At 41.9% G+C, this 13,424-nt stretch overlaps 1 protein-coding gene across 6 annotated transcripts in view; it reads left to right on the top strand.

Moving 5' to 3' along the window:
- lmx1bb (LIM homeobox transcription factor 1, beta b) overlaps positions 1-1,937 on the top strand; it is a 51,115-nt gene extending 49,178 nt beyond the window's left edge. For all 6 annotated transcript variants that reach the window (XM_084946155.1, XM_084946160.1, XM_084946157.1 and 3 more), the window contains one exon: positions 651-1,937. In XM_084946155.1, coding sequence (XP_084802281.1) covers positions 651-808 — 158 coding nt within the window. In that variant the 3' untranslated portion in view covers positions 809-1,937. The remainder of the gene's footprint in view (positions 1-650) is intronic.
- Positions 1,938-13,424: the final 11,487 nt, after the last annotated feature.

Here is a 13,424-nt window from a genome sequence, read left to right as displayed (position 1 = left end):
AGAAAAAATCAGTCAATCAAGTGTTAGTCCACAGGATGTAACTGGAATAACACATTTTCGAGCGATGTCCTCAACATGTCCCAGAGGGACCATTTCCTGAAGTTCATAACTTCCTTATAATTTGCCTCCATTTAGTTCTCTTCGGTAGTAAGAACCAAATCCCCAGTCTCATCACTCTCCTTTGGTTTGGGGAAAAGAACAATATTGGCAAGGCATTAAAAGATATGTCTCAAAACACTGTCCCCATTTTGTGCAACACTATCATTAAGATCCAGAGTGTAATAAAGTTAACTATTCCCTCCAGAGAAATAACATGTTGAGGTTTTATGAAAGGCGTAAACAGTTGCTATTAACCAGATCTTTTAGGAGGATGCCCCTTGTTTACATGCTCCCTCACAGACCGCAATTGTCCCAGTGAGCGCAGCAAAAAGTGAGCTTTGATGATATCTAACAAAACAGTTCTCACATTTGTGATGACACATAACAGCAGTTTCTCAAAGGGACTATTAGTAATTATAATTTCCCAACGCGTCTATAAATCTCAAATACAAGATTACACCGATTTCGCAGCCAGAGTAGGGTGTTGTGCTCTTTGAATGACGCCTCTGCCTCTGAATCCTGACGGCTTTTTCCGTATCCGCTCTCTGCAGGTAATGATTCTGCATTCCATGACATAGACAGTGACACGTCCTTAACCAGCCTCAGTGACTGCTTCATGGCATCGTCAGAAGTCAACTCCTTGCAGGCCCGCGTGGGGAACCCCATCGACCGCCTCTACTCCATGCAGAACTCTTATTTTGCGTCATGAAAACAGAAGAGGAAGCTAACATTAGCGCAGAATAAACTGCCCATCTCAACCTGAAGAACGATGGATGGCCAGGACCTACGCTAACATGGACATGACAGAAGAAACACCTCCTTGCAGTAGCTCCTGGTTATGTGTGGAAGCTTACTGAAAAGATAGTAAAACCACTTATTGTAGGACAGTGACGATTCCTGGGGGAAAGACTTAAATATTGTTAGAGATTATTTGGTAGGATTGCTTATTTGTCACAGGAAATATTACTCTTTTCTTTGTTCACTTAAAGGAAATAAGTAGATATTGAAGCCACTGATTACACACTCTCAAACCAAATAACACAAAGAATTTATACAGTGCATGATCAATTGTAAACAAAAAGTTTTTGTAAGCTCCCCCCTCCCTCCCTTCCTCCCCCAGTTAAGATGTGGTGTTTGGACTGTTTCTTCTTTCACACTACATGGGATTCCATGTTCACCGTTAGCATTTTGATCACTTTCCATAGGTTTAGATATTGTGTTAATAGTAAATAGGTGCAGCATGTCTGCAAGAGTGACTGTACATTTGTGTATGTATGAGAGAAAGAACTGTTTAGCTGAGACAAAAGTGGAGAATTTGGTGGACAAGTAGTATCAGTGAAGTGTAAATACTTTCCCCAGGCAAATTGGATGTGCATGTTAAAAATGGAAAGCATTCTATTTATTTAACTATAACAGGCTCTTGAAGGTACATATTAAAACTGAAAAGCTTTATTTAAAAAGGAGAGCATTTTTGTTGAGGAATTAGTGAGTTCATGAGTATCACAGCTCATCTGTATACCTTTTTAATATGAAGATTAACCCTCTTGTTTTTGTTTTATTCAGCCAAGCTGTAAATGGGCAAAGTTGCTATTTATTTCATACAGACCATAAACCTTTTGTTGTCATTGTCCTATGTGCATTATCAAAATGTTAAAGTTGCTAATTGACCAAAGTCGACTGGTTTGATGAATAAACAATGTTTTTCTCCTGATAACGTTAAATAAATACCATCAGTGACAAGTCATCAAGTATTACCAACTTTTGGGGCTCAAAAATTAAGCCAGTGTGGGAGTGCCAAAAACTGCAGTTGCTCAAATGACAACTTGAGGCTAATTCCAGTCAGTCCTTTTGATGTTTTGCAGACATGTGATTAACCCTCTGATGTTAACTTGTCTATCATTTTGGACATGTGACAGTCATGGTATGAATAAGGCCCCAATCACACCGGCCTAGAGAACTGTCCGTGACAATCTAGTAATCTTTCGTCGTGAGGGGAAAATTAGTATTGCCTGACTGGTTATGGGTAGTTGCTGGAGGTTGATGGCAGCCGCTGGCAAAATGATTGTTAAAGCCCCAGTCACGCAGGCCAACAGGCCTGTCAGTGACCCCCTTTCAAACAATGGTCGCTAGGGAAAAATGTGTATTTCCCAACTGGTTGGCAAGCATACTAGCATACTGCTGCAATCGTGGTTTGAATGGAAGTGGCAGAATTGTCTACACACACTGGCCAGCTAGTCCCTGAGCTGCAGTTAAACTGTGAAAAGTTTTTTCATGTTTGTCTACAAACACTTGTAAACTACTAGCTGAGCTGTAGTAAAACCTGAAAAAGTGCAACACAAACCAGAAATGGAGACCATCTGTCTTCAAAGTAAAAATTGAAACATGTTGGCTGCAGCACTGAGGCTCAACTTTTACTTTGAAGACGAACCTTCTTTCATTTCTGGTTTGTGTTACAGTTTTTCAAGTTTTTATATTGCTCAGCTAGTAGTTAACAAGTGTTTGTAGACACACACAAAAAAAACTATAGGCAACTGTGGAAATAACAACCAAAGCTATCCCCAGGACCCTCTTTGGAACTTATCTCTCTCAGCAACAGCCACTGTTGCCGCTGCCATCTAGTCAGGGTAAAACACGTTTCCCTAACAACCATGGTAGTAACATGTGTAATACAACTGACAACTCTTGATCAATGTGTGTAGGATGTCACTCGGGAAACTTTAATAGACTGTGAATCATGGTCTTAACTTGGTTAGGCATCAAACACGTAGATCTAGAGACCAGTAAGTGAACCTCTAGAAATCTCCAGTCACTAGGGAAAAATTTGGTATATTGCCCAATTCGTTGGCTAGTTGAAATTGGTCCCAACAAAGGTGCTGCACCAAAGCCCTTTTTGTGATTGTTTTGGTCACTAGCATTTTGCTGGGGTCACCTGTCTTCCTTACAAAGTGCTAGTGACCAAAGCAAGAAGGTTTTCAGTGCAGCCCCGTATACCTCTCACAAATTGCACAGACTTTTCCCTAGCCATTAGTGGGGGTTACTGACTGGTCCATAGTCCTGCATGAATAAGGCCTTAGCAAGGTGAATCCATGACTGTATGGGTGCATCATGCAGACACAGATATCTCCAAGTTGGTGCAAACAACATAGAAATACCCCCCACCCCCCACCCCCCCAAAAAAATAAAAATAAAAATAATAATAATAATAATACTACCACAGTGGAGCAAGTATGGAGAGTTAGTGCAGTATCTGTATATTATATGTTTGTTACTTTCACTAATGTGCAGGTATCTGTGTCTCCCAAGAAAAACATCTAGCTAACCAAGCTAGCTAGCCTTATAACTCTGTGCTACATATCCTTAGTTTTTCAGTTCTGTGAGAACAGTACTCTATATTCACACTATTCTCAGCACGTGTGAGCTGCTTCAGTTAATGGCCTTTATGCACAATACATTAAATTCATCTTTAATTTTTAGCAGCATTATCAATGGTTCTCGAAAAATAATAGACATTATTGGTCCCAAAAAGTTCAATCCTAATAAAACTGGTGGTCACTTGACTTTTCTTTTAGCACCAATACTTAATTTAAATGCTTCTGTATTTAGTAAACATTATAATGTACTAAAATTGTGAAAACAGTAAAGATAACTACTTTACATTAGCGTGTTAGAGTTTTTTTGTGAACATTTTATAACACTGGCATTAGTTAGAACCTATGTAAGTCCTTTACAACTCATTGATTACATTTACAACTCAACTGTAACCTAGCTAATTTGTCCAACATCAGTAGCAGACCTGAGTAAGCATGAAAACATTCCAGTTTATGACTTGTCTGTAAGAGAATGTGGACGTTAAGGCATAAACACCTATGTGGGCTGAGGGTGAGGTCAGAGAAAAGTTCAGGTGACATACCAGTACAGCTGCACGACTACAGCGCAAACCCCACCTATAACCTCAGGGCTGTCGGGCGGTTGCTTGGAAGTACCATCTGGGTGCTCCTTCATCTCACCGACAGTTCTCAGTGCTGCCAGGCAGTCTTCCACCCACAGTCTATTTAGTCATGTGACCAAACAGACTAATCAACACACGCATGATCTTGTGTCTTATTGTGTCTTGGTATGCTTCGCAAAATGCGACTAGCTAGAACATAACAGAAGATGACTGCACTATCTTCTCTCCATCTACCTATATATAACATTTACTGTCAATGGCTATCTTGTCTTCAATCTGACAGCCAGGTGTTGGACTTGTTACACTGCCATTTATCTTCGCTTGTCATTCCACAAGGAGGAAACGCCCTATAGTGACATCATCTTAGTCTTAGACTGGGTACTCATTGGACGGGTGAGATTTTGGTTTTAAAACACCCAAAAAATTTGTCAAACCCAGCTGTGAATAAAAGGCACGGTCAGCTTAAGTTGCCATGCGGCAGATAAACTAAAGCATAGCAAACATGATAAACTGTCAGGCTGAACAGTGTGTGCGTCTGTTTGCGACTGTCTGCTTGACTTAGTGTGTGTCTGTTTTCAGGTTTAATGAGAACAACGAACATGTTAGCGTCAGGTTTCCAATATATATGTGGATTCAAGTGTGAAAGATGTGAAAGACTGAGTAAACAGACATGACAAAGACTTCCACTTACAGTAAACATGAATGAGGCTGTTACGCACACACTGTGTTTGCACGGGAGCCACGGTACAGTTGGTTCAAGCGCTCTCCTTTCAGGCCAGGCCAGGTGAGCTTACAGAAAGGTGTTTAGGTGTGGAGGAGGACAGAAGGTCCTGCTGCTGACATTGTAGTGGAAAAGATGAGAGTAAACCTCAAAAACCATGAATCCTACAACATATTTTGGACATTGGCTGCTTTTTCACTCATTTTCAGACCTGTGAAACATTCAAAAGGGACTTAACTTAAGGGATGAACCAGTGTTCTGTCTAATTCTCCTTTTTGGAAAAAAAACAAAATCAACCATTCAACATGTTTGTCCAGAATGTCCTGAATTTTGGTTTAGAACTAGCTTGGTTTTGTTGAATAACTTCTGAAAATAATCATTTAGCTAAATTGTGGTGATGTGCTTTCATCACGGCACTCTCTCCTGTCAAGATTTAGAAGGCAATATGCCTGGATGGTAAACATGTAGCTGTCGCCACTACCCTGTTAGCTTATCTTGACTGAATTTAAATTCTAATCTAGCTCAAACAAAGGAAAGGGATAGCTTCCATTTTTTATTATTTCCTATGATAAAACTCTTTCCTGTCATAAACTGTCATAATCTTTATAATATAAATATCTACTCTATCCAATCTCCTCCCGGTGTGGAGTAGACTAGACTTAAAAACAAAAACACAAGCAAATACATGTGTTTCATCAACTATCTCCCTACAGTTTTACTTTTCGTTTGCCAAAAAAGTCACGGTAATGAGCAAACATAATCCATGTCACTGCTTGTTCACTGGCACTTGGGTGTGAATTGGCCAAAAGAGACCGTCAGAGGTTGAGGTAAGCGTGGCCCCGATATAAAAACAGTCACCCTGAAACCTGAGCTGGAGACACAAACTCACCAAGAGTTAAAGAGTCAACCCTCAGTATACTGTTAACACATTTTCTCTTCTACCTTTCTGGCACCACATAGGAAATGAGTCTAGTGACAATATTTTCATTAGATAACCAAAATCCTGAAATTTTCTACCTGAGACGTAATTGGACGTTTGTGGTTCATTTAGTCTCCTTAGCTGTTAGCTTTTCTTTCCCGGCCCATCAAAAACACATGGAGCTCGATTTGTTATTTGGGGTAATTTAAAGCAAGTTTCTGACCAGCTGCCCCATAAAAGCACAATGTGACCCGAGACAGTAGCTGAAGAGTGAACAACAGGGCCGCACATCCAACCCTTACTTCATCGCACTCACTCAGTCAGGGAGGGGCTCATTCAAACCATATTTTTTTTATTTTATTTTGAAATGCCCATTGTTTAAAATTTACTGTTCTTCTAATTGGCATTCCCAGTTGTCATTTCTGAGCGTCACAGTTACATTTTCTTTCCAACCAAATCCAATTAATTGTTGCTTTGCCAGGCCAAAGACACTCAGACGTTTGTGGGTTTTAGCACTGTCTAGATTTCTTCTCATGATTTCCCAGGGTTCGCAGGAGTTCACAGCGAGTCCCCAGTTGAGACGGTTGGGGGAGGTTTTGGGGGTGTTTTTGTTGGGCATTTTCCATGGCGTGTGGTTAATTGTTCAGGGAGACTTTTAAGCAGCGTCTGACACATATTCTTTGAGCCTTGAGGGCTTGTGCATAATCAAATAAAAGGCTATAGTGTGGTTTTTTTTACCAGAGTGAGAGGTCATAGCCAAACCTCCGAGCATGCCCTCACAGCAGTGTGTTGCCCTGTTGTGTCAGTCAGCGGCGCAAGACATTGCTGCCTCTGTATGACACATTATTTGCAAGTTACATGTCCAACATACAGTACCATTGTTACCTTCTTGGTTTCACTGTAACCAACTAGTGTACTGTAGCACCATAAACTGCGTGCCATAGATATGTGAACAGTGTTCATGGAGGCGAGCATATTTGTAATATGTAAGACTTTAAAATAAAATACAAAAGCCACAATTCGAAGGAGGGTTCAGTGAAAATCCAGTCCTATCCTCTCACATCTAAAAAGAAATGATTGGAACCTTGCCATAAACATTTCTGGCACACGTAAACATATTGCTGCAACTGTTTTATTCACCTCCTGCCTTTGTTTTATGCTGAGAAAAAAACGCTCGGGATTCACATCTCAGCGCCCAGGGGTGTAGATAGAGCCCTGGATAGGGCTGAGTAATCCCCACCTCTATTGGAGCCCATCTGTTTTGGTTTTCATTTTTCTGCATTATTAGTGCTTATTGGTACATGGTCTAGGAGCGTAGCCAGGGTGTTTGAAGTCAAGGAGGAAGGTGATGCCAGGGGCATTAGCCGAAGGAATGGTGACCTTAAGGTCCGACACAAGGCAGCACTCTCACCCTCCGGGAGCCTCTCCCTTGATGTTGGAATCTAAGTCCTGCACTCTCTCCAACCCCAGGCTCCAGGGACATTACAAATTTGCCACATCATCTGACAATTGGGTAATATCTTAAGCATAACATTTTATTATTTGTGCCTTAGTCATAGTGTGCAGAGTCATGCATATTGCAGTTATAATTCTATTAAAAAGTGAAAAGTGGAGCTACATAACTCCCATATCATATGCACTACATAATTAAGGCACAACAAAGTTTTGAATTAGATGTGAATTCCAGTATAGCAGTAGACATGCACACTGATGAAGTTAAAATGTCAGTTTTAGTCTGTGTGATAATCTCACAGGGGTACCATGTGGGTTGGCTCTAAAAGTCAACTCTTATGTTAAAAGCATAGTTAAAAAAAAAAAGGCTTTTGATAGTTCCCAACAGCTATTCAGTTATGGGCGTGGCCACTTTGACAGCCAATCACTGTCTGTCCGTCTGCCTCGTTCCAGTAACTGCATTGGATCTCTTCACCATGTGTATGCTTTAGAGCATTTCTATTGGATTACCTGGTTAGCATTATAGCTTGCCCTGTGGTACAGACCATCCAAGAAGTTTGTTCCTCAGTTCTGGTGAGGAACGTTCTAGTATTTTATCAGCCTGTTATTGCAGCACTAATTAGCAAACATGTGTGCCTGTACATTTCACCCACACAGTTTATTGATGCAGCTGCTAACCAAGCTGGCTAGCGTTAGCTCTCCACCCTCTCATCCGGCTTGTGGTGACTTCTGGCTCTGAAAGTCAGTATAAAAATTTTCAAGGTTGAAGCTTCAAAATGTGGGTTGTAAAACCAAGGGGTGACATCATTGTGCTTACATTCGTCTTTTACCGTGGACTGTCTATTGTCTTCACCTGCCCACACATAAATACATGAACCTCTCAGCTTTGTTTGCGGAGCAATTTTAATGCAATTATTTAACAAATAATATTGCGGGCTGTGCGGCAGATGTGCTAACTGTGGGGAGTAAAATTCCACTAGGTTATTTGTGGTTATTGCATGTGGTTATTTAGTGTAGCCAAGCAAGTTAACTTTAATCGACTTAAACTTCAACCTTCATGTCCAAATATAGTCACTTTTGGCTCCAAAGATGGCAGCCGTCACAGTGCTTGACTCATATGAGGCCTCGTTTCTCCCTTCAGATGTTTTAAGAAGTAATACTAAGCACTAATAAGGCCTTCAAAGAAATTAAAGTTCAGGCAAATATTCTAATTGTCCACAAAGTGAATTTTGCTTTTATGATCAGTGTACCAGCTCCAGGCTGTGCGGCGGTGTAATAATGCAGATTACAATCCCCATGCTGTCTTTCAACTCTAGCTCTGGCAGAGGATAGTTTATGCTCCCACATTACACTTGTAATTTTGGCATTCGCTTGAGGACTAAATGACAAGCTAGGTCAATCAAATTTCACTCCTATGAAGAGCAATTGGTAATTAGTACTGATATGTTTTCCACATCATCACGTGCGCGGCCAGCTGATACCTGTGTTTATGATTACTCCTTGTGTTAAGTTACCTTCTGGAAAATAGACACCGGCACAGTTCAAGCAAACTTTTGTCCAACAGGGTGTGTCGTGGATGCGCTGTGCATTTGTCAAACTGGGAGCAGAGAATTAAGTTCGTCACTCTGGCAGATAAATGCAGCAATCATATTAAACACATTAGGAGGAAGAGTGTGTGCAGTGCAATACAGTTCAGGTTTCTCGGGCAATTTATTAAGAGAGCCTTAAAAAAAGAAAGAAAGAATTTTACTTGAGTTACTCCTATTCCCAAAGCACGTGTGCATATAAGTAGTAATCTGAAAGCTTGTTAAAGTCTGAATTCAGAGTAACTCCTTCGCTCTTGTGTGGATGAAGTCGAAGAGGAGAGGAGGAAGTCTCGCCTGGCTGTTCACAGCAGCTCACACAAACATTACCTCTGGGTGTGGGATACGATGCAGGAAAAGGTGAGCCCAGAGCTGTATATTTAAGCCCTGGATGTTTTGACAGAACTCACCTGTGAGGCTGATAAATCACTCGCAGTGTACACTCAGAGTTGAGCGTGGACAGTAAATCTGAAAGTCAACAGCCAGTGAGGGCTAAACCAAACTGTTAGGAATTCTGTATTTGGCACACCTCCTGTCATGTATACCCTATTTATTATATACCCTTAATGACTCCAATGAGAGGCTTTCTGGAGACCGTCAGTGAGTTAAAAGACATACGCTTGCTCTCAAAATAGAGCTTGACCCACGTCCTCCACCTAGCTGGTTATAAAAGATGCTTTTCTGTTTGTTTAGATAAATTAAATCCGGCTAATTGCGTAAGATGTTTTTAAAACTGTAAATCAGTATCTACTGAGTGCCATGCTAGCTATTGCACTGAGATGATCTAATGACCACTGGGCCACATTTGACTCCCACCGTTTGAACATTTGACCCACTGTAACTTAATAATTTGTGTTTTCAGAGGACGGAGGTCAGTGTGACTCTGCCCCAAACTGACCTTTTACATTGTAGCCAGAACCAGCACGATTATCACTACATCATGACAATTATAATCCATAGTGTTACATATGAATATCATTTGTCCGTCCTGTCTTTCTGTCCAATCCCCCTCCCCAGAGACAGGGCTCCTCTAATAGAGTTTTGATGTGGAGAGCATTGATTAGCCTCCTGCTCTCTTCCAGTTAACAGCAGACAATCATCCTTTGTGCGCCGCCCGACCTTTCGGTGTGTTTTTATTATATGGACTAAAACGGCCCCAAATAAACTGCGGATGAACTGCCTCCTCTTGCTAGCTTTTCAAAAGGTTAGTAAATTTCACCATATGGATTTTTTGGTGTCTCCCCCAAATGTCATGGCTTAATTATTAACTGTGGGGCCATTTTGGAGAGAGATTTGCACTTTTACAATATTGTTGTGCCTGGCGAGGTTAAGTGTTGGGAGTTCAAGGAAGGCCATTGTCCTCCCACTGTTTTAATGAAGATGGATTTAGAGATGAAATGTTGTGTGTAATAAAGACAGCGTGACCTTTAAGTCCTTGCCATAGGAAGCACGCCGATAGCTTGAACGGACAAATAATTAGCTTTAAGACTGTTAGAACAGGTTTCCGCTGATGAATGAGTAAAGATATTTTATCACCAGCTCTTGTAATATGCATCATGACTGATAGCTGTAATGAAATTGTTCACTGAGCGTTCCAATAGATCAGGATCTACGAGCCCTAACTCAAGATTATAACCAGCCACCAACACCAAAGGTCGCGACCTCCCTGTGTGGCCGTTATGAGTAAATATTGATTACACTACAGTCCGTCGGCTAACTAGAGCCACCCGAGCACAACACAGCCGTGTACTATGGTGTTTTTTTTCCTCAAAGTAATATGTGATCTAATCCGAGCCTCAGCCCTGCTTTCGCCCCAGCCGGTTCTTTCTGCTGTGCGTATCAGCATGCGTGCCTTTGCTTCAGGCTCGAGTTTCTCAGAGCTCCTGCTTAGTGCAGTCAGACCTTCGCACGGCGCTGCATCGGAACGGGCTGCCCCGAATCTTGAAGTCAGGACTTCCTCGGGGGCAGAGGCGTCCCTGCTGCTAAGGAGGCACGTCAGTTTCTGAGTTCACATGTTCCTCATCCCCACCTTTATGCATGTCATCAGTCTCGCTGTGCCCGCCTCGGTGAAAGCGCTCTGCTGACTTCCTGTGCTGACAAGCGGGACGTGACGAGCTCCTTGGCGCTGAGCGCTAAGAACCTTGCAGGGCATTGAAATAAAATTAGTAAAACTTTGTTATTTAATGCGTAATGTTGCCAGGTTTGTGATACAGAATATGCAGCAGCTTTCTGTGTTAAACAGGCTCTTTTTGAGAACAGGAAGTGATGTTTGACTAATATGTGGCAGAGATCCCTATGTATTTCAGTAAGCTAGTTTTACCACTGAAAAAGGCAGCAACAGGGGTTTTCCTTAGCTACACAACTCTCTACTTCTGTCTATCTACATATATATATCTTGTTTGTTTCAAAATGTTGAGAACAAAAAGTTATGATTTTTCTGGTGTTAACGTTTTGAATGATTTCAGCACCATGAGGGTGCCAGGCATCGTGGACGTTGTTACCTTCAGGCTTGGCTTGTCTAACCGTTTCTCCCATTTTCCTGTCTTTCTTCCAAGCTTAACTAACCAACTGCTGGCAGTAGCTTTACAGCATGTCAGCACAGGAGGCATTTTTCGTCGCTTTTCTAAGGCCTCCATTCAATGCACATCGGAAGAAACAGATACGTTTCTATTTTAACCAGTCCAACTGCCTAGAAAACATAGCTGCTCGTGTTTAGCACTGCCTTTAACACAGCTGCTCTGGGTCTATTTTCTATGTTTTGCACGTGTACCTGCATCTGTATTATAGGACATTGTTAACCTTGTCAGAGTATTGATGCAATTTGTTCTTTTGAGTCTTCCTTGATACATAATTAAAAAGAGCTCACAAATCCAAACACAAAGGGAGGATTTTGAGCCACTCAGCAGCAGCAGCAGTGGTGTCAACTTTGCAGATTGACAGACTGGCCTCATTTTCTTCTTCGGGTGTTTGGGAACCGGAGGCTCGGGAGAAGGCAGCAAGCCCTGACAAAGAGCTGCCATTGCACAGAAACCTACCCACAAACCCTTGCCTGTGGCTTTCCCTTTGAAGGTGCATGTCTCTTCTTGACATTTCTTGTTGACTCGCCTTGGGAACGTTGAATTCCATCTTCTCGGTCCAAAGTTTGTGTTCAAACTGCGTGAAACGATGCAGAAGATAAAAACCACTTTGTTGCCATTCAACTGAGGGACAAAGTCATTAATCGTCTGAGTACCCAAAACAACGCGCTGGCCGCAGTTTCTAACGTGCTGCCGTGACGCCTTGAAGTGAGGGACATCTTTGCACTTCCTAGTGGAAAACACAGATTAGGTCATGCAAAGCTGAGGCTGGTTTTGAAAGATACCCCTGCCTCCTGAATAGCACATCGCTCTGCTTCCTCTGCCACATGCACACCAGAGCTGACGGGGAACATGGCATATTTGTGTCACTCCAGCAATTGGAACAGAGCAACATTAATAGACCGTGCGGGTTGCAATGCAATTAAAACATAAATATGCAAAGCAGATGAGTTTGCCAATGCTGTGCTGTATGTGAGGAGACAGGTGCCAGCCATCTTTAGTGTTTACAACAAAGATACTCCAGCAAATGGGATCACTGTGATCAGACTGGATTAATTTGCCATGTCTGGGAGCTTGAATTTCAGTATGACTTCAGCCTAGGACAATCTAAAACAGTAAATGATCTCAGCAGGAAGAACCCAGGTCTGAAACAATAAAGTAATGTGAGGCAGATATGAAGAAACTACCCATGTTAATATATCAAAAGATCTTGTAAACTGTCAATGCGCTGTAATGAGCAGAGTTACTATTCTTTTACACTCAATGACAAACTAGGACATACATGACTTCAATATCTCTCTTCTCAGTCATCATGTAATTCAAATTAGCTAATGATCATTGCCTGTCTAATAAATCCCTTTGATGTAAGAGGAGGTGCCCAAAACATTCGGCGTGTCTGAACAGACGACTTTGTTCGCTCCGGGGCAGCTGCAGCAGAAAGCCGCCGTGTTTCAGATAGTGAAAGCTGACAGAGTCCTGGCTGTTGAGCTGATTCTGGTTTAACATGCCCCGTCCTCTCGCAGGGTGCTCACATTCTCTTTCTCGCTCTCGGTGGTCTCGCATTCATTTCGCCTGATTGAGCGGTCGGTTACAGTTGCGGCCCGGAAAATTCTACACATTTACACAAAATGTCCGTCAAGTAGTGACCGTTCAATAATATAGCCTTTACAGCCAATACCCAAGGACCCGTAGGCCATTAAAGGGGCCATTACCAGTGAAATCCTTGTCTGGTCAAGTGGAGGCAAACTAATGTGTTGCTGTGAGGAAAGGTCCTCATTGTGAGAGTTGCAGAAAGAGCTGCAGGGGGAGATGGGATCAATTGCAAATTAAACTAGTAGCCATACTGTAGCTAGTGTTATTAAACAACAAAGTGTTGGTTCACCATGGTAGCTCCTTCAAAATTACATCTGAAGCCATTACAAAAAAAAGAATAAGTTCTAATTAACTTCACGAGTCACTGGTTTGTTTGGAACGCTTCGACGTTTTCATATGTATGATGAATATGCTCGAAAAGTAAGATTTACCCAGTAGGTCATATGCACTCTAAAGTTTGGGGAACAAACACCGAGGCTTGGGTTGACAGCTGCTGACAGCCAAACTGAATTAGATCAATGTAATTGATTAA

This window comes from Perissodus microlepis, chromosome 12 (genome assembly GCF_051167445.1).
Source record: "Perissodus microlepis isolate ML-2025 ecotype Zambia chromosome 12, ASM5116744v1, whole genome shotgun sequence".
Classification (NCBI taxonomy): domain Eukaryota; kingdom Metazoa; phylum Chordata; class Actinopteri; order Cichliformes; family Cichlidae; genus Perissodus; species Perissodus microlepis.
The sequence above is the reverse complement of the archived record's forward strand: the minus strand, read 5'-3'. Positions and strand labels throughout refer to the sequence as shown.